This window comes from Euleptes europaea, chromosome 13, assembly GCF_029931775.1.
Source record: "Euleptes europaea isolate rEulEur1 chromosome 13, rEulEur1.hap1, whole genome shotgun sequence".
NCBI classification, from domain to species: domain Eukaryota; kingdom Metazoa; phylum Chordata; class Lepidosauria; order Squamata; family Sphaerodactylidae; genus Euleptes; species Euleptes europaea.
This window is the reverse complement of record NC_079324.1, coordinates 20,042,970-20,063,947: the sequence shown is the minus strand read 5'-3', so window position 1 is coordinate 20,063,947 and position 20,978 is coordinate 20,042,970. Positions and strand designations below refer to the sequence as shown.

The 20,978-nt window shown below is 48.4% G+C and overlaps 1 protein-coding gene across 1 annotated transcript; it reads left to right on the top strand.

The window, feature by feature from the left end:
• Positions 1 to 2,459: 2,459 nt before the first annotated feature.
• On the top strand, positions 2,460 to 19,085 carry APLN (apelin). Its single transcript, XM_056859707.1, has 3 exons — positions 2,460 to 2,536; positions 15,891 to 16,065; positions 18,763 to 19,085. The coding sequence occupies exons 1-2, from the start codon at positions 2,470 to 2,472 to the stop codon at positions 16,058 to 16,060; spliced, it is 237 nt and encodes a 78-aa protein (XP_056715685.1). The 5' UTR covers positions 2,460 to 2,469; the 3' UTR covers positions 16,061 to 16,065; positions 18,763 to 19,085.
• The last annotated feature ends 1,893 nt before the right edge of the window (positions 19,086 to 20,978 follow it).

Below are 20,978 nucleotides of genomic sequence, written 5' to 3'. Positions count from 1 at the left end.
TGTGCCATTTTCCCTCTCCCTGCAAGCTGCTTTTATCCGTGGGGGGGAATACAGGGGACCGCACATTTAAAAATGTCTTTTAGAATTATCACCAAGCAACACATACTATTGTGTCCTCATCAGATCTTGTATCTGCAAACACTAAGAAAAATAAAAATCATCCAATGAAACTGATCAGCCCTAAATTCAGGACAAACAGCTGGAACTAGTTTTATATCCAACATACTTAACATGTGGGATTCATTGCTATAAGTTGCTGTGATGGAATCTAGCTCAGATGGCTTCTAATTAGGATTAGACACATTCATAGAGCATCAACTCTATCAATGACTATTAGTAAGAACACAAGAAAGACCATGCTGGATCAGACCAAGGTCCATCAAGTCCACACAGTGGCCAACCAGGTGCCTCTAGAAAGCCCACAAACAAGACGACTGCAGCAGCATTGTCCTCCCTGTGTTCCAAAGCACCTAATATAACAGCCATGCTCCTCTGATCCTCCGTCTCACGAAAGCTCATACCCTGCCAGAAAATATTTTTGTTAGTCTTTAAGGTGCTACTAGACTCTTGCTCTTTTCTACTACTGCATACAGACTAACACGGCTACCCACTGTGAATGATCCTGGAGAGAATAAGTATGCATCGTGACTAGTAGCCATTTTTACTAGTAGCCATGAATACCCCCCTCCTCCATGAACATGTCCACTCCCCTATTAAAGCCTTCCAAGTTGGCAGCCATCACTACATCTTGGGGCAGGGAGTTCCACAATTTAACTATGTGTAATAGTAATGGTGCCCTGACCTGGATGGCCCGGGCTAGCCTGATCTCGTCAGATCTCAGAAGCTAAGCAGGGTCAGCCCTGGTTAGTATTTGGATGGGAGACCACCAAGGAATACCAGGGTTGCTGTGCAGAGGAAGGCACTGGCAAACCACCTCTGTTAGTCTCTTGCCATGAAAACCCCATAAGGGGTTGCCATAAGTCACCTGGGACTTGACACACACACACACACAATAGTAATGGTGGTTAAAAGTGGAATGCAGCATTCCTCAGAATGCACTCAGATGGGATGGGGGAGAAAAATTAATAGGGAGTCCCCTACTTGCCCGACTTATGTGATTCCCTGAGTCATCTGGCTAGTTGTTGTTGAAGACAGAGAGTTTTCCGAGGTGCATCTTTACTCGGATTTAGCAAATATGTCTTAATGGGCCGTTATTTGGTGTAATACAGCCATCATGCTGGAGTAACCTGTTTGAACCAGACAGGGTTGGTTTCCAAAATGCAAAACATGGAGGGAATGGCGAAAGATGATAAGAGAGAGATGACAAGGAGATATGATGCTTGACAAAAGATTGTGGGTGAAGGAAATGAAGCGACTGCTTTGTCTAAGGACACAGTAGGTTGATTCACACATGCACACGTACATCACGAGTCTTGCTCTCCCATCTCCTGATGGTCCTTAGCTAACCTGTGAACTGCCTCCCTTGAAAAGTGTTGGGGTTGACAGCGGGCAATACGAAAGCTCTGTCCATAGGTGGTTCATCTGTACAAGGCTCATTCACACATGCATGTCTCTGCAGTAATCATACGATGCACATGGATCCGTGAACCAGTCCAGAAAGGCTCATGTTTCTGGCAACTGGCCAATATAGAGCAATCAACAGCTGGCATGAAACCCCATGGTGTGGGGGGTGGGCAGACTTCACCTATGGAATTTTTTAACTGGGTTCTCACCAGGGGGTAAAGTTTGAGCTCGGAGGGGGATTCCTCCTGTCTGGAATTAACCCCATCTGAGCAAATGGGCTACCTGTAACTAGCAAAGGGACTTCAGCTCAGTGGCTGCCTTAGGCAGATCATGAGAGGGAGGGCATCTTGGCCATCTTCTGGCCATGGAGTAGGCCGGGGGTCACTGGGGTGTGGGAGCTGTGAATTTCCTGCATTGCGCAGGGGGTTGGACTAGATGACCCTGGCGGCCCCTTCCAACTCTACCAGTCTATGAATTCAGAGCTGGGGAATTTTCATCGGAGGGAGAAAGGGGGAGTTGTCACATCTGAGCCATTGGGCTGCACTCGGGGTGGGAGCTGTGGCATCACTTCGGGGTGCCCCGATGGGAAGGGGTGTGTGTGTGTGGGGGGGTAGAGTCGCAGCGTCTATCGGGGGCACGCTCTCTCGGAGGAGGGGCGGGGGCACGAACGGCCCTGGAGGAAAGGGGCAGGAACCCAGACGGGAGGAGGCGCGGATCGTCCTGGCGGGGGAAGGCAGCGCCGTCGTGTGGGGCGCGCGGGTGGGGGGGGGGCGTGGAGGCGGCCACATGACCGGGCGGGCTGCCAGCCGGGGCGGCCGGTCTGGGTGTCCCCCGTCGCCCGCCCGCCCGCCTACAAATGCAGCCGGGCCCCGGCGGGAGCGGGTTGCATTCGCTGCTGCGGCGTCTGCGGGAGGCGCGCGGCGTTGCTGGGCCCCGGGCGGCGCGATGGGCGTGCGGCGCTGGCTGCTGGCGCTGCTGCTGCTCTGGCTGGCTCTCAGCCCCGGCTCCGGAGGTGGGTGGCCGCCTTGCTTGACCCGCACTTGTTGCGGGTGGGGAGGGAGGGAGGGAGGGGGAGCCTCCGGGCCCCCCCGGGCTGGCCCTCGCCTCCTCGCCCCCCTTGGCAGCCCAGCGCCCCTGCCCGCCGCCGCGATCCTCTCCCGGCCCTTCTCCGCCGTGCCAGGCGGCGCGCAGCGGCTGGCACGGGCAGCGCTATGGGGCGAAAACGCGCGGCCGCTTGAGCCGCCTTTCTTCCCTGTTCCAGCCAGGATCTAGCCGGGATCGAACGCACGAACGTTCTAAGAACGTTCAGCCAGGATCGAACGCACGAACGTTCTTCCCTGTTCCAGCCAGGATTCAGCCAGGATCGAACGCACGAACGTTCTTCGAACGTTCGTGCGTTCGATCCTGGCTGCATCCTGGCTGGAACAGGGAAGAAAGGAGGCTCAAGCGGCCGTGCGTTTTCGCCCATGGAGGGCTTGCGGGGCTAGGCGGCCGTGCCCGGCTCGCCACCCTGCGCCCCTGGGAGGCCGAGCCTGTTGCTGCAGGCTTGGGAAGCCTGGCTAAAAATAAGCGGTTTAATATACCCCTTTCCCTCCTTGGTGCCTTGGTTGGGGGGGGGGGTGTCTCGGGATGAGATGGGAGGGGGCTCCTGCACTGAGCGCGGCCAGGTGCCGCTTATATTTGGCTTGCTTCCCCCCCCCCCAAATAACCGGGACCCCCATGTTGGGACGGGGAAACATTTAGGACTTGTGGCATTGTGGGCAGGCTAGGACCAGGTCTCTAGCAGCTGCTCCCTTGGGAGGCTGTCAGCAGGTGAAGCCGCTTCCAGGGCTGCTTGTGCGAGCCGGGGGAGGCTGGACCTGTTGGATTCCTGCCTCTGCTGCATCTGTTCGAAAGCACAGTGTGGAGTGGGGGATGATTGCGATCCTGGCCTGGCTCCCCAGTTGAGGGTGGGTTTGCCAAGCAGCAGGAAGGAGGGAGGGTCTCCCCAGGTGGGGGAGGGGTTTGCCTCTTTGCAGACTCATCCCCCCGCCCACCTGCCCTGAGATGCTGAGGATGGAAGGGGCTGTCTGGAGCGCTTGGGGGGTTGCGCCTTAGCGCCCAGGCAGGAGCAGCTGACAGGAGGGAGAACACCTGACTCTCCACTCCCCGTCAGCAGATGCCGAAGAGCTCCAGCCAATGCCCGCACTCGGCACGTCCCACGCTTGGCACGGCCAGGTCCGGCTTGCCCGGCCTCGAGCTGTCGAGTGCCACTTCACGGCCAGGCTGCGGTGGAAAGTGGCTGGCACCCCCTTGCTCCTTCCAACCCTTCAGGAAGGCGTTGCTTTCCAGGTGCCAGTTGTCTGTGCTGTGCCCTGCCCGTCGGCCCAGTTTTGAGGCGGGGGATCATTTTTGAAACCCATTTCCAGTAGTCAGCCTAGGAACTGGCGAGATAAATAACGCAGTGCTTCTGAGCATGGACAAAGAGGGGTTTGCATTTGGTTTTTTTTTCTATAGGAAACTGCAGTATGTTCCTGATGCATCTGGGTTAGAGGCTCTGGAGCAAAGGATTTGACTTTGGAGGGGGGGAGGCAATCTTGTACTTGTCGTTTGTCTGGGTGCTTCCAGTTCTTCCTTCTGGAATTGCTTGACTCTTTCCCCTAAACGGTACTTGCAGGCCACAGGAACGGAGGTTGCATTCTAGTGGGATGGAGAAGTCGGGGCACAGGGATCGGGGACAGGAATCTGGCAGACAGCGTAAAGCAACGTTTGTTTACATGGTTAAAACATAGGGCTCAGTGTTGACTCCCTTGGAGAGGAGACAGTACAAACCGTGTGACTGCGGGGACTCTGTCAAGTCCACTAATGCATAAACCAAAGTCTGTGGCATTTTAACCTCACTGAATATTTGTGTCTTGTTTCCTATGTGCTGCAGATACATGCAGGTAGAATGGGAAGGAATTCTCAGGCATGTGGTTTTTTCATTGCGTGCACATGTTGCAAGCCACCATTACCCATCATGCCCTGAATAGGGTGTCCTTTAGAGCAGGGGTGTCAAACTCAAGTGTTAACGAGGGCCGGATATGACATAAATGTCACTTGGTCCGGCCAGGCCATGCCTCGGGCCAGCCTAGACTGAGAGTGGGGGTGTGTGGTTGGCTTGCGGGCTGAATAAAAGATCTCAAGGAGCCGGAGCTGGCCTGTGGGCCTTATGCTTGACACCCCTGCTTTAGAGTGTTCAGAATACTTCACGTGGGTTATTATGGTGACAACCCTGTAAGGTAGGCCAGTATTATTATCTGAGAGATTGTAGATTGCCTAAGGCCACCAAAAGAGCTCATAGTAGGGAGAGAACCAAGCATTCCTGGTTCATAGACCAAATACTTGCACAGAAAAGAGACAGTGTGGTGTAGTGGTTAGAGTGTTTGAGTAGGACTTGGGAGACCCCGGTTCAAGTCCTCACTCGCTCATGAAGATCACCAGGTGATCTTGGGCCAGTCACGCTCTCTCAGCCTAGCCTACCTCAGTGGGTTGTTGTGAGGGTAAAACGAGGAAGGGAGAACTGAGTTCCTCAGAGGAAAGGTGGGATTAAGATGTGGTAGGTATGTTCTGTACTGTGAAGAAATGTCCCCGAGTGCCTGAATGTCTTTGGGAGGTCTTGAGCCCCAGCTGTTTGTAGAACCAAGGTGGTAGAATGAACAGCAGATCAAAAACTATGTCTTTGGAACGTCCCCCTATGTTAAAAAAGCTCCGTGCAAAAAAAGAAAATCAACACGGCAAGCAAAGAGAGAGGGGTGGAACATTTCTCTTCCCCAGTTTTCTATTTGGGTGGAGTTTTTGTGCAAAGGAACAATCAGAAGTGGCATTCACTCCCTATAATTTGAAGTGGAGCGCTCTGTCCTACCAGCATACCAGCATGTGTGAACCAGGATGAAGCAAGGCATGCCGGGAGAAAGAGTGTGAGGGAGTGAAAAATAAGTACTAGGAGGAGGTCAGGCTGTATTTGAGCCACTTAGAAAGACAAATAGTTGCTTTAATTAGTGGCTGAGCGGGGGAGGGCAGCCCTGCCTTGGTCATTCCCTGCACTGGGCCCCTTAAAGATAAGCCAGGCCTTGCTTGGGCAAATGTGCTTTCCTCTCCGGTGTTTCCCCTGGAGGTGTGCCTGTGTGCCTGCACACCGCCTTTCAGGGATACACCCCTTGTATAGTATTTGATTGTAAGCGCTTATGAGAAACAAAAGGTCTCCGGTGACCTGACCTGTGGACCCACCGAGGCAGGGGAGCGCATGGTGATTTAAGGCTTTCCCATTCGGAACTTGCCAATAAGTGGGTCTGGCTGGAGACGGAGGCAAGTTTTCACCTCGTCGTAGCTCTGAAGACCCAAATTGGCGCTCTTTCTCTGAAGTGGGTACAGATATATTTGGAGGGGATTTCCTGGATTGGTGGAGGCATGCTATCACGAAATGGTTGATTCCCCTCCATTAACTCCACAAGTAAGAGCGTGCATTTTCAGGAAGAGTAAGACGGGAAGAAAATCTTCTGGGGGGTCCCCGCAGGGACTGGTGCTTGAAATCCAGGAGTGGATTGGTCCTCTGCTTTGCCAAATGGTAGCCCCTACCTGGCATAGGTCGCATTTTGTGTGTGTTTCTCCAGAAACTCCAGTTCCAAGCTCTGCATTTCCATGTTTGAAAGGAGAGTAGCTAATCTGTGTTAGACGAACACACTTTAATCATGTTGTTAGGCTCTGCTCTTTCACACATGCGGATTAATGCACTTTCAATCCTCTTTCAGTATACTTTAGTGATCACTTGCGAGTGGATGTTAATGTTTCACACAGTAAAATTCAGTTGCAAACTGCACTGAAAGTGGATTAAAAGTGCATTATTCAATGTGCAAAGTGTGGTACTAGGACAGATTGCTTCCCTGCACTTCTTTTTTAGAGGCAGAATTTAGATTCTGATGCAGGTTAATCTGGAAGCAGAAGATGGTTGAAATTCTGAGTGAATTAAGTTGGAGTAAAGGGGATGCTGCTTGACCTGGATGGAACAGGCTAGCCGGACCTCGTCAAGTCTTGGAAGCTAAGCAGGGTTGGATCTGGTTAGTATTTGGATAGGAGATCTCCAGGGAAGTCCAGGGTCTCTACTCAAAGCCAGGCAATGGCAAACCACCTCTGAACATCTCTTGCCTTGAAAACCCTATGGGGTCACCATAGGTTGGCTGCGATTTAGCAGCAGTTTCCACCACTAAGATATATTAACTCCCCCACCCCCAATCTAGTTTCCAGGTATTTGAGGTATGGACACTTCTAGCTTACACTGAAAGTCTTCGATACATCCAGGAAGGCAAGAAATTTGAGAAGAATTAGAGATGCTTGCAGTTGTATCATGGGTTTTTACACTTCACAGGCCTCTTCTACCAACCACTACACTCCCAAGATTCATAATGAGACTGCAGGACTTTTAACAGTCCTGAGAGGGGAAAGGCATGTGCCACATGGCACATCATTAGTTAGTGGAACTCATTGCTACAGCACAGTGCAGTGTGGCCACTAAAACTGATGGATTTTGAAAGAAAATGAGATTGCGTCTACCCATGGCTAAGCTCTAATAGCCAAAGCTGTGACCTCTCTGTTGTCAGAGATCCTATTCTACAGATTGTCAGATGCTAGATTTAACTGGAATGGATAATCACCTCCACCACTGGGGAGCATGATGCTGAGACAGTTCAGACCATTGTTTCTGAAAGATAATTCCACATGGAAATAAAACATGCCTTCCAACAGGAAGAAAAATGATATTTTTTCCCCCTAAGCAAGACAACAACATAATCTAGGCAGTGTACTAATCATTTCCCCAATCTCTTCCATCACTGACTTGGCTTGGAACGTTGCTGCAGGTCCCAATGTGAAGAAAAGAGCCTCTGATGCGACGTGTCTAGTTCTGGTGTGTGTCAGGCAGACGCCTGCGGCCATGCAGGTCTTGCCGATGGGCCTTTGTTGACAGGAATTCGATGTTCTTCCTCCCCCCCACATAGCGACATGGACAAAGCGCTTTTCATGACAATAACAAACCCCGTCCTGTCTGTGCGGCTCAGTCTAGAAAGCAGTCAGGACAACAGCCCCAAACAGGTCCAGAGAGCCATCTCTGCCACGGCATGATCAGCAGGGGGGCATCTCATCCTACTCCGGCTCCCATATCAGCCACTGCACCTTTGCCCCCCCTTGCTTTTGTGGGGCAGGGGCCACGGGAGGAAGATGGCTAAGTTCCCTCTTACTGAGAACCTCTCCCATAGAAAACGAGGTAAGGTTCCGCTTCCTTAAACCCTTCAGGTAAGTATCCCCAGGCTAGTTATCCATAAACTGCCCTTAAGTGATTGTGAAAGAGTGCTCTGAGTTCAGAGTCTCTCTGCTTTCCCCCTGGGACCTGTTCATAGAAGTCCCCTGCACTTACAGGGAAAGACATTAGTTATTTGGAGCATCCTGGGAGAGAAGAAACCTGTGCTTCTTTGGGGCACTGCCCATGTTCCTGGTGATGCATCACAGTTCTGAACTCGGTGTGCAATGTGTGAATGAGCCCTAAAGCTTTTTTCGAAGACGCGCACATTCGGCTTTACTTTGAACTAGTGCTAACGTGCAGCTCATCAGTATCCATAGTACTGTGCCAAGGGTCGATCACACATTGCCTGTTCTTTCATGTGCGGTGACATTGTACAGCATGCATTGCACAGCCGTGCAGTTTCCTCTGCCCACATCCATCTGGTGTCAGCGGCGGTGTCTGAGCTGGATTCTTCCTTGCTGATTTAGGATGCACAATATTCAGCCACCCAGCTATTCATATTTAGTCCATCCTTCCTCCAACAAGCTCAAAGTGATGCACTTGGCTCTGTTTTGTACTCACTGCTCTAGTAAGAAAAAAATGACTGGTCTAAGGTCACCTAATGAGCCTGGATCTCCCAGGTTCAACTCCGGCACATGTAGCATTGGTTACTTGCATTGTACAGTGGAGCTGGACCTCAGAGGCAAAGGTATCTAGTGGGCTGTTGTGAGGTAAACTTGGACCAATTTTGTCAGGAGGTGTCAGTGTGACTCTGCTGTTTTGGCTGTGCTCCCTCCCTCCGGGTTGTTCCAAGGGTCCCAGCTACTGTCCTGTCCTGAATCTCCTTCAGGGGATTAAGGAGCGCATGGCTGTGCTGGAACGTTGGACGGCGTTGAGCTAGTTTGATTTACAGCATTGTGGGATGGGAGAGGAGAGAGGGCAGAGCTTGTAGGAGTGACACCAAGAATACTTTCAGCACCAGCTCCAAGGGTTGGCGGCTGCCTTGTCGTAACATGCTAGATGTACATGCGGCAGAGTTGCATGCAATGTTGAGCACATGGAATGCACACAGGGAGACCAGTGTGTGGGACCTAGGGTTGCCAACCTCCAGGTACTAGCTGGAGATCTCCCGCTATTACAACTGATCTCCAGCCGATACAGATCAGTTCACCTGGAGAAAATGGCCGCTTTGGCAATTGGACTCTGTGGCATTGAAGTCCCTCCCCAGGCCCTGCCCCAAAAATCTCCAGGTATTTCCCATCCCGGAGCTGGCAACCCTAAGGACCTGGTGAATGTTTTGTAGGAGAGAGTCAGGCCTGGGTGGGAACAGAAACGTTGATGGAGTGTGGGATGACAGTTGTGCAGATTTCTAGCTGCGCTCAAAACTGAGGACACCGGTCAAGGCCCATATCCCTGAGATGCTTCGCATGTGGTACCCGGTGTTCTTGTGGGCAAGCAAAGAACAATCATAGACATTGTGGGGCTGAACAGATTCTTTCTGTTATGGCTGGGCCTGCCGGAAGCTTTTTGCCGCTGAATGGCTCCTGTTTGGGGTAATTCAGGAAACTCAACCTGGGCCCAATGCCACGGCTACTGAGTAGCTTGTCTCTAAAAAGGAGCCAGAAGGATTCTGGATGCAGCAAGTCCAACCTTTTTTGGGGGGTGGGGCGTTATCTGGAAGGAAGATTTTCAGGAAATCAGCCACCATGTCTGTGGCAAAGTTAGAAAGCATCATCTCCTCAAATCACAGCCAGTTCATCTTGGTAGAGCTAGTGAAATAGGGTGGCTTTAGGGTTGCCAGGTCCCTCTTCGCCACTGGTGGGAGATTTGGGGGGCAGAGCCTGAGGAGGGCAGGGTTTGGGGAGGGGAGGGACTTCAATGCCATAGAGTTCAATTGCCAAAGCAGCCATTTTTCTCCAGGTGAACTGATCTCTATCGGCTGGAGATCAGTTAAATTAGCAGGAGATCTCCTGCTACTACCTGGCAGTTGGCAACCCTAGGTGGCTTCCTGAGGGATATGCTGGTGCTAAGGTTGCCAGCTCTGGATTTTGAAATACCTGGAGAGATTTTTTTGGGGGGTGAAGCCTGAGGATGGTGGGGTTTGGGGAAGGGATGGCCCTCAGCAGGGTACCCCGCCTTCACACACAAGAGATGCAGCTTCTAGACTGATGATTATGACTTCCCAGCCCCCTCTCTGTCCCCTTCCCAAGAAAATTAACCCTTCCATGTTGGCAACCATGTATATGTACCCAAATGTTGGTACTAATTCCATATTAACAAATATGAACTGCAAAGATCTGATTATAAATGTGTTGCATGAGATGCTAGAGGAGGAGCGGGTACAGTTCAGACTTTGTGACCCAGATAAAGATACGAGGAGCCATTAATCCATCGAGCCCTGTCTGTCTTACCTGGCTCTCCAGCAGAGATCTCTTACCTAAAGATGGCAGGGACTGAACCAGAGTTGGTAAAACATGTAATGTGCCAGGCATCCACTCCTGAAGGAAGAAGAAGAAGAGTGGGTTTTTATACCCCCATTTCTTCTACCTGAAGGAGTCTCGAACCGGCTTACAGTCACCTTCCCCTCCCCACAACAGACACCTTGTGAGGTAGGTGAGGCTGAGAGTTCTGAGAGAACTGTGACTAGCCCAAGGTCACCCAGCAGGCTGCATGTGGAGGAGTGGGAAAACAAATCCAGTTCACCAGATTAGAGTCCTCCGCTCATGTGGAGGAGTGAGGAGTCAAACCCAGAGACTGTTGCATGTTTGGGGCCCGTGTGGGTTTAAGGTTCTGGGTTTGACTGTGACCCTGTGAGAGCAGCAAGGGAAGCTGACAGGTTGGAGGCAGAAGTCAGGAAGTGGTATTTTGGGATGAGTGGTGAGGAGAGGGGTTTATCTAACCTGGTGACATCAGGATATCCCCAGGAGAGGACAGAAAAAAAACCCTCTATTCCCTCTTCCCCTCATGCATCCTCCTTAGAAGGAAGGAAATGCATGGTGTGCCCTTTGAGATGCAGGTACAGGAGTCAGAGTCTTTCCTTTTTGGAGGGCCAACAAGATTTTCTTCAAGCCTGGAGATCTGTCCTGGCATTGTAGTGGGGGCCTCTGTTATAAAATTGCCCACCTCCTCTTTCCTGTTCTTAGCCTGCAACATCTCTTGTGTAAACAATAGATCCAAGGGGGAATGAAGGTACTAAAAAAACCAAATACAAAAGCATACAGTAGTACCCCTTATCCAAAAATACTATTAAATACAATTATGGATTTCTAAAGTCAATCTCTTTAAATTCGACAAACAAAATACAGGTAGTCGATTCACCAGGTAAAGTTCCAACTTAAACATATGCTTAGGGAAAATTCAACGAATTCAAATTCTAAATAAGTCAAAACAAATTCAGATTACAGATTAATGCTCTATAATTGTTTTTTTAAATTATAAAGCATTTACTGAAGAAGGCATTTCACGAAACAAGTGTATATACCCGGGAAATTGTCTTGATTATTATTTATAGAACTGGCAACCTGAATGTGCCTAGTTAGACTGAACATTACTTGTGGAGTTTACAACCTGAATTAGTTTTGAATATTATTAGTGAAACTGACAACCTGAACGTGCTTATATTGTACATTAACTGTGGAATGTACAACCTGAATTTGTGGGATAACTATATTTTAAATATCAACTTGTAATTTGAATTTGTTTTGACTTATTTAGAATTTGAATTCGTTGAATTTTCCCTAAGCATATGTTTATGTTGGAACTTTACCTGGTGAATCGACTACCTGTATTTTGTTTGTCTAATTTAAAGAGATTGACTTTAGAAATCCATAATTGTATTTAAGAGTATTTTTGGATAAGAGGTACTACTGTATGCTTTAACATCTCTTGTGTGGCTGGCTACACATTCAATGAACAAAGTCTGTATTGCAGTAATGAGCAAGTCAAATGAGTAACCAGCTTTTGTGGATTCTGGGAGCATTCTTGTTGGAAACACTGATTTCCAAATACACAGCTCTTTACAGCAGAATGTGAGTGTTCATGTTGCTTATGCAATATATTTTTTAATGGCTGCATGTGTTCCACTGCCAAATTCAGTACTTGCTAGCAAAATGTTGAAATCCAGGTGCTGATGCACCCAGATGTGTACGTCACTTGACCAGAGCAGCATGGCTATTTCATGATCTCATTATGAACTTACAACCGCTCGGGCAGGAGAATCTTGAGAAGCTCAGCAGCCTGACAATCCTCAAGAGAACCTTAGCTTCCCTCAGGGATAGGGTAAGTAGGATTTCCAGGGAGCAGGTCATCAGTACTCCTGGTAGCTCCTTACCCTGTTACTTTACCAGTGGGAGCAGGGAAAAAAATGCACATTTGCGTAATTGAGATCACGTAATTCTGTTTTTCCTAGTGCACAACTTTTTGATTATTCTTTTTGAAACATTCACCATGTGCTCTTCTGAATGTGTACAGCACCTTTACCGAAAAATATTGTGTTTGAGGTGGTATCGGGGGACCAACAATGCTTGTTGGCAGTGATTTGTTGGCAATAGTTCTATGGTACAAGCAAGCTATTATTTGAAGCTGTTGTGGACTGCAAAATTGTGAATGGCCCCATTTGCCCTTTGGGAGACAATAGCATGTCATCTGATAGAGTCTGTCTTCTTCTAGGCACCAATTAAGGGTACCTGTATAGGGTGAGGATGTAAGCCTTTGGAGGGTGTGAAGTAGCTGCCAAATTCTTCAACTGACCTGTTCTGCCAGAGAGTGACTTTTGCTCTAGGCAGTGCGTGCTTCATGTACTTTGTGCCATTGTGGTGTAATGGTTAGAGTGTCAGGCCAAAATTAGAGCAGCTCTGGTTGTAGCGCGAGCAACATGGAGGTAAGCTGCAGTACTGCAGTCAAAAGCTCTGCTCACGACCTGAGTTAGATCTCGACGGAAGTTGGTTTCAGGTAGCTGGCTCAAGGTTGACACAGCCTTCCATCCTTCCCAGGTTGATAAAACGAGTACCCAGCTTGATGGGGGTAAAGAGTAGATGATCGGGGAAGGCAATGGCAAACCACCCCGTAAACATAGTCTGCCTAGTAAACGTCATGATGTGATGTCACCCCATGAGTCAGTAATGACACAGTGCTTGCACAGGGGACTACCTTGACCTTTAACTAGTCGTTGAAGCCTTTCATGGCATGGAGGTAAATGACATCACTTGATCAATAACATCTCAGTAAGCCTTTGTTAAAGGGCCAGAACATTTCCCACCCCCCACCCCCACCCCCAGGTTGCTGACAACCCTACTTGGTTCACAGTCTCTGCTCACTCATGAAGCACAGAGTGGGCTAGTTATTGCCCCTCAGCCTTGTGTGTGTTAAGTGCCGTCAAGTCGCTTCCGACTCATGGCGACCCTATGAATCAATGTCCTCCAAAATGTCCTATCTTTGACAGCCTTGCTCAGGTCTTGCAAATTGAGGGCTGTGGCTTCCTTTATAGAGTCAATCCATCTCTTGTTGGGTCTTCCTCTTTTCCTGCTGCCCTCAACTTTTCCTAGCATGACTGTCTTTTCTAGTGACTCTTGCCTTCTCATAATGTGACCAAAATACGATAGCTTCAGTTTAGTCATTTTAGCTTCTAGGGTCAGTTCAGGCTTGATTTGATCTATAACCCACTGATTTGTTTTTTTGGCCATCCACGGTATCCATAACACTCTCCTCCAACACCACATTTCAAAGGAGTCTACTTTCTTCCTGTCAGCTTTCTTCATTGTCCAGCTTTCACACCCATACATTGTAATAGGGAATACGATGGCATAAATTAACCTAATCTTGGTGGCCTGTGACACATCTTTACACTTCAGAATCTTTTCTAGCTCCTTCGTGGCTGCCCTTCCCAGTCTCAATCTCCTTCTGATTTCTTGGCTGCAGTCTCCCTTTTGGTTGAGCCCCTCAGCCTGGCCTATCTCAAAAGGTTGTCGTGAGGATAAAATGGGGGTGGGGTTGGAGGGCACCAGGCACATTGCTCTGAGCACTTGGTGGAAAGGTAGGAAAAGTGTTAATAGCAGCAATTAGAAACCAAGTGCACAATATCATCCTGATAAGGTCTCATATCTCTCCCCCCCCCCCCCGGTTCTAGTCCTTATTGTTGCAGGATTCAGTGGACTCAGAATGGCATCATTTCCTTACTTTATACACACATCTCTTCTGTCTTGCTGCTCAGACAGATTTTTAAAAACACTTTGAAAACGTCCAGAATGAAGTCTGATGGAAAGGATACATCCCTGGGGGGTGTTGATGGTGTGATGAGTGTACAGGCCACAGATATATGTGGGGGTGGGGTGGGGGGGAGTTTATCTCAGGCTTTGAAAGCAGAGGAACAGATTTTAAAAAAGTTTACAGGCATATGTTCCGTATTAATCTTGTTGAATGGTGGTAGGGAAACGGCGGAATTTTATACTTGCAGAGATCCTTTAACTCATTTGTTAATAATTAAAGTTAGCTCAACATTGGAAAAATGCTCAGGTTTCTACAGCTACGCCAATAGTTGGGATACTGTCACTGAGCAAAAGCTAACAGATTTTATCGTTGGATTCGCATGCAGGCCATTCAGAGAAGAACATTTCCTGGAAATTTGCCCTGTTTTCTGAGTTATACAGCTGTTGTTAAACAAGGGTTGTCCAATGGGAAAATAACTTCGCTCCCATGCACTTGCAGGACATGTGAAAGGTCCCTGGTTCAAGGTCCAGCATCCTGCTTTGGGGAGACAGAGCAGATGCTTTGCATGCCGAAGGGGAGCCTTTTCTCTGCTGGAGACCTCAGAGATCTGCTGCCAGAATAGATGATATTGAGGAACTAGTGCCCTGCCTTATAAAACAGATTCCTGGGCAATCCTGAGAAATACACAGCCATGTATATGTTACAAAAAGTGAAAAAGGTGTATATTGGAATGGCAAACTATTGTACACTTCATAATCTCCTCTAAGGAGGAGGTTATTCATGTTAATGTCATAATATCCAATTTCAGTTTTTCTGTGTGCGTTTGTGTCTGTGTCTGCATATATATATAATAAAATTCACTAAATAAATCTTTTAAATATATATTTAAAAGGTTTATTTATTTAGTGTAATTTTATTTCATTTCATTTACACCCTGCCTTTCTCCCGAGTGGGGACCCAAAGCTCCTGACATCATTCTCATCTCCTCCATTTTTGTCCTCTCAACAACCATGTGAGGTAGATCAGACTGAGGCCTTTTATTCAGGGATGTTTCCCTGCGGTCACCCCCGCCGACTGCCTTGGGACTTCCTTTTGATTATGCCAGCCTTTTCTGCCTGTCAGAGATTGCCTCACTCTCCCCGCGTGTTTTGCCCGTGTTTTCCAGATGCTGTTTTAGCCAGAATCTGGAAAAAGAAGAGTTGGTTTTTATATGCTGACTTTCTCTGCCGCTTAAGGAAGAATCAAACTGGCTTACAATCACCTTCCCTTCCCCTCAACAGACACCCTGTGAGGTAGGTGGGGCTGAGAGAGCTGTGACTTGCCCAAGGTCACCCAGCTGGCTTCATGTGTAGGAGTGTAGAAACCAACCTGGTTCACCAGATTAGCGTCTGCCACTCACGTGGAGGAGTGGAGGAATCAAACCTGGTTCTCCAGATCAGAGTCCACTGCTCCAAACCACCGCTCTTAACCACTAAACCAATGCGGGCAAAATGCACGGGGAGAGTGAGGTGACCTTTGATGGGCGGAAAAGGCAGTATAATCAAAAGGAAGCCCCAAAGCAGTTGGCGGGCGTGACTGTGGGGAAACATCCCTGCATGAAAGGCCTGAGAGTGGCTGGCTCAAGGTCACCCAGCAAGCTTCCATGGTAAGCGGAGATTCAAACCTGGGTGTCTCAGAACCTAGTCCAATACTCTATCAATGCTTGGCGAAAGAAGGTAAAAAAGGGTGATCTGGATGCAAACTTCACTGTACGCAGTATGCGCGGACCTGCCTTCCCCTTTAGGCAATCTTTGGGAGATTAGGATGCTGCAAAGGTTTCCCCCTCTCCTTCCATATTGACATGATAATTTTCTCCTTTCTGTTGTTCCAGGACCTTTGACTGAAACATCTGATGATGGGAAGGAGCCCAGGGAAGGGCACATCCGGAACCTGGTGCATCCCAAAGGAGTCCGGAGTGCTGTGGGACATCGACCGAATGGCTGGCGGAAATATCGGCGTCCTCGCCCCCGCCTCTCCCATAAGGGACCCATGCCTTTCTAGCGCAGGTTAGAGAATGCAGGAGGTGCCAGAGGGGTGAGGGGAGAGGGTGGGCAACTACAGGTCAGGCACTCCTTTGCCCCATTTCGTCGGGGGTATCCAGAGTATAGTGCAAGAGGGTCATGGTCTTCTTCATTGGCCCCAGCAGAATATGGACTTTATTGTAGCTTCTAACAAGATTTAGAGAGGAGTCTACAACTGGGAAATGAGTTGATGGTCACTTTTGGTGCCTAAGCAAAGAAATAGCATAAGATCAGACAAAAAGGTCAATCTAGCGCATCGTTGTATTTCCCTTAGTGGCTAAGCAGATGGCTCTGGGAAGCCCACAAGGAAGGAATGAAGGCATAGACATCGCTTTCTGCTTGCCTTCTGGCTAGGCCAGTGGATCCCAACCTGGAATACATGTACCCCCAGCGGTACGAACCAGGACATTTAAGGCTATGCGGGGGGAAATGAATAATGGCAGGAAAAGGCATTTGAAATAACAGCAACTATATTAATTACAAACATTTTGGTAATATGAGGGGTACAATTTATGGAAATGGGCTGCCCAGGTGGTACGCAAGTGATAAAAGGTTGGCAACCACTGAGCTAGGGTATTAGGGCATACTGACCCTGCATCTGGAGGTTCCATTAAGCTATCATTCTGGCTAACAGCTGAACAGCCCCTCAGTCTCTAAGTGGATTTGTCTCCTGTAAATGTATCGAATTTCATTTTAGCGCCACCTGTTTATTGATTTCGGATATTTACGTGTCCCTGCTTTCTCCCAGCAGTCAGGACCCAAGGCAGGTAACAGCAGTCTATACTGTACAAAAATCATCTGTTAAAAATCCTTAAAACACATCATTAAACAAATAACTACAGGAGAATTACACAACTTTAAGGTTGACAATGAGGAAATTGAAATTGTTGAAGACTTTCTATTCCTTGGCTCCATCGTCAACCAAAAGGGAGACTGCAGCCAAGAAATCAGAAGGAGATTGAGACTGGGAAGGGCAGCCATGAAGGAGCTAGAAAAGATTCTGAAGTGTAAAGATGTGTCACTGGCCACCAAGACTAGATTAATTCATGCCATCGTATTCCCTATTACAATGTATGGGTGTGAAAGCTGGACAATGAAGGAAGCTGACAGGAAGAAAGATTCCTTTGAAATGTGGTGTTGGAGGAGAGTGTTACGGATACCGTGGACGGCCCAAAAAAAACACAAATCAGTGGGTTATAGATCAAATCAAGCCTGAACTAACCCTAGAAGCTAAAATGACTAAACTGAGGCTATCGTATTTTGGTCACATTATGAGAAGGCAAGAGTCACTAGAAAAGACAGTCATGCTAGGAAAAGTTGAGGGCAGCAGGAAAAGAGGAAGACCCAACAAGAGATGGATTGACTCTATAAAGGAAGCCACAGCCCTCAATTTGCAAGACCTGAGCAAGGCGGTCAAAGATAGGACATTTTGGAGGACGCTGATTCATAGGGTCGCCATGAGTCGGAAGCGACTTGACGGCACTTAACACGCACAAACAAATAAAGCAGAGCCCACTTTGCCAGAAAAGTCCTGAGGGTAGTCACCTGCCTCACCCTTTCTGGGCTGCTGTTCCACAGCAGTCGGGTAGCAATGGAGAAAGCTTGAATTGTAACAGATGGCATTCTAAAGGGGAGTGCTAGGAGGAACACAATGGCTGCCTTGGATTCACAGTGGGAAAGATGGTCCATGAAATAGGTAGGCCCCAGGGCACCTAAGCTAATAACCATGTCTTGTGGCAGTGAATCCTGTCAGCTAGCTAATTTTACAGTGTGAAGAAGTACTTTGTTTTGTCTGCCCCCGGATCGTTAACAGGGTGGCGATTCCCACTTTTTCAGCTGGCTTTAATAGGGGGTGAGATATTTCATGGAGGATAGATGGATCAAACCACCTCTGAACATCTTTTGCCTTGAAAACCCTACAGGGTCGCCATAAGTTGGCTGTGACTTGATGGCATTTTCCACCACCACCAGATGGATCAAAGCCAGGATCCTCCGAGAATATAGTGAAAGTGGTGGTTGTTGGCCTTGGGTACAGACGATGCCTGCTTGGCTGGTTGACCTTGTGCTCTGTCTCCACAAGAGGATGATAAAAATGGCCCTCAACGGCAGAGCTGAGCTCATCCCGAGTAGATTAGTGCAGGAGAGAGAAAGGATCTCAGGCTGGAAAGGGCTCAAGACAAGCAGTTTGCGATGCCCTTGCAGGTCAGGAGACATCGAAACCACCGAACATGTATTGTTCAGCTGTCCATTTTATCATGAGGCCCATATTAAATTCATTGCTCCCCTGATCAGTGGATTCCCCGATAAGCCAGTAGAGTTCCTGATTAAGAGGCTCCTAATGGGTGAAACTCCACACTTTTCGCTCCCAAATGCCAAATTTTGCGCCATCGCAATTAAAACACGCAAAAATAGGATGAAAAAAATTATTAAACCTTGCTATACTTTTAGAAATAATAAGATGTTAAGTCAGTTCTCGTGGTCTATATTAATATTTTACATTTTAATATCATTAGACTTTTATCTAATTTTGTAATTTATATTAGTTTTGCAGTTCTATTAAGTCAGATAATTTTATGCATTAACTTTTGGCTGGTCAAACAGACTGTATCAATAAATACTAAATACTAAGCAGTTTGCAATGGGGTTTGAATCTCCCAACTGACTTTATGTTTTTGTTTGCAGGGTCAAGGCCTTCCCTGGGAAGCCTGCCCCCCTTCCATGACCTCTCTGCTTGATATACCGTCTGCTTGTTCAAGGCTCCCCACCCCCCATGGTAGAATGTGGGCCCTCCTGTCTGCATCGTTGCCCTGGGCAGCACTGGGTATAAGGAATGTGTGTGCAGTATCGTCCTCCCATTTCTGTTTTTCCTACTCAGGCTGGTCTCAGTTGGCAGCATCTCTCTCGGTCTCTCTCTGCCTTGCCAAGTTGCCATCTGCAGAACTTGCGAAATAGAGGATACTGGGGTTACCAGGGGAGGGGAAAGAAAGGGGTGGCAAAGGAGTCGGAAGGGTGTTCTCTCCCCTTTGCTTTGCGTCCAGGGGCTGATCGGCTCTTTAACTTACAGGGAAAGTATCCGAGGGGCCACTGCCTTAGAGGGCCCCCTCATGGCCAGGAGCAAACTGAGCCAAGCAGACCCTAGGGTGCTGGCTGAGCTATTCAGCTCAGATGTGAGCTGTGGCAATTATGAGAACAGGTGGAGGTCTGCTGAGCCTACACTGTGGCCATTGTTGTTCTGGCCTGGGCTTGTGCCAAGCGGACTGTCCATTCATCGCTGCAACCACTGCAAGGATCACTTGGCTCAGTTTGCACTGGGGCCGTCTTAATGTTCCTGCTCCTTGTTTATATCCCTCATGGAAGAAGGTGCACAATGCATTATTGTTTTGAGGGATGCTCCGAGGCGTGGTTTGTGGTGAAACCACTCCTGGGGTGGGGGGGTGGGGAGCTGCGGTCCTTCTTTGTGCCCACCCCCACCAGCTGCTAAGCCACTGTTGTATCAGAGGAGGCAGCTGGCACAAGGCCTTTGGGCCTGCAAGAAGCACTTTGTCAGATGGAGAATCTCCTCTCAGGTGTCTCTGGGATCTCATTTTGTGTCTGTCGCCTCTACTGAGCTTTCTCAACAGGGTAGCCATCCTCTTTTTTTAAAAATCCTATGATGCTGTGATGCTTTTAACAGCAGCATGGTATGCAGAAATGCAGCAGTTCAAACTTTCCCCTTAGATGCAGTTCCTTGCCAAGAAAAGCTTGCAAAAAGTTTGGTTTCCTTGCAAACTGTCACAGGTATGGGGGCCTTGTCCGGGGAGAGGGGAGAGGCAATCCTATTCTGGGAGCTCCCTTCAGGGTCTGCCTTTGGTTCAGCCTCATTCCTGAGCCTTGGCCTTTCTTGGTGCAAAACGCAGATTTTTAAAATGCAGGCACAGCCCTGCGTGTAACTGGGTGGATTTGAAAACCTTCCCTGCTCCGTCTCTCTGCCTTGCCCAAAAGCCAGTTTTGACCAACCTGGGCAGGTGCCCGTCTGTTACATGTTGCCCTTCCCACATGTCAGCACTCTCCCCAGCGGGCTAAGCCAGGATACAGATCCTTTGGCAAGATCTGCTGGCACTGAACTTGGCAGCTTGTCTTCAAAGCAGCCGCCGCCACAGCAGGCCGAGAGGGAGCGGCACCCTCTTCCTTTGGACAGAAAGCTTAGGGAACCAACCCCTGGGTGAATCGAGTGGTGACTTAGCAAGAACTGGGGCAGCGCATCGGCCCAGAAAATAAGCCATGAGCCAAGAAATCCAGGTTCATATGTTAAACATCAGCCACAAACTCACTTAGGTTGCCTTATGCAAGCAGCTCTTCTCTAAGCTTCAGCCCCACCTCTGCAAGGTGGGGGATTACAATCCAGGCCTATCTTACAGGGGTGTTGTAACTTCGATAACATACATAATAATGTTTTGAACCCTTGATATGTACTTCATAATTGCAAAGTGTTATTAAGGGATGAATTGAATTGGGGATACTATTTATAATTTAAAAAAAAACACTTCTTGTTTGCGGCTTTGGTATTTGCCAGTTTTCAAGGAGGGTGTTGAAGGGAATGTCTGTTCCTCTCTGAGAGGAAAGAGGGGTAGGAGGGTGCGTTCACTGTCTTATCTTTTGCACTTGGAATCTTGGGGCCGGATTTGTTGTGGGCGAATTGTATGTGGGGCTTTTAGGGAGCCTGGGGTGGGAGCTCACATCTGTATAACCTTTTTTCAGGTGGCTGTTGACTTCTTTGTATAAAAAAACACTAATTTATACCAATGAGGGACATCTTGTTTTAAACCCCTGTTGGTAACTATTTTTTTTTTGTATGTGTGTGTGTGTGTGTAAAGATGTGTTCTGTGTAAATACAGCTTTATAATAAAGAGAGATGAAAA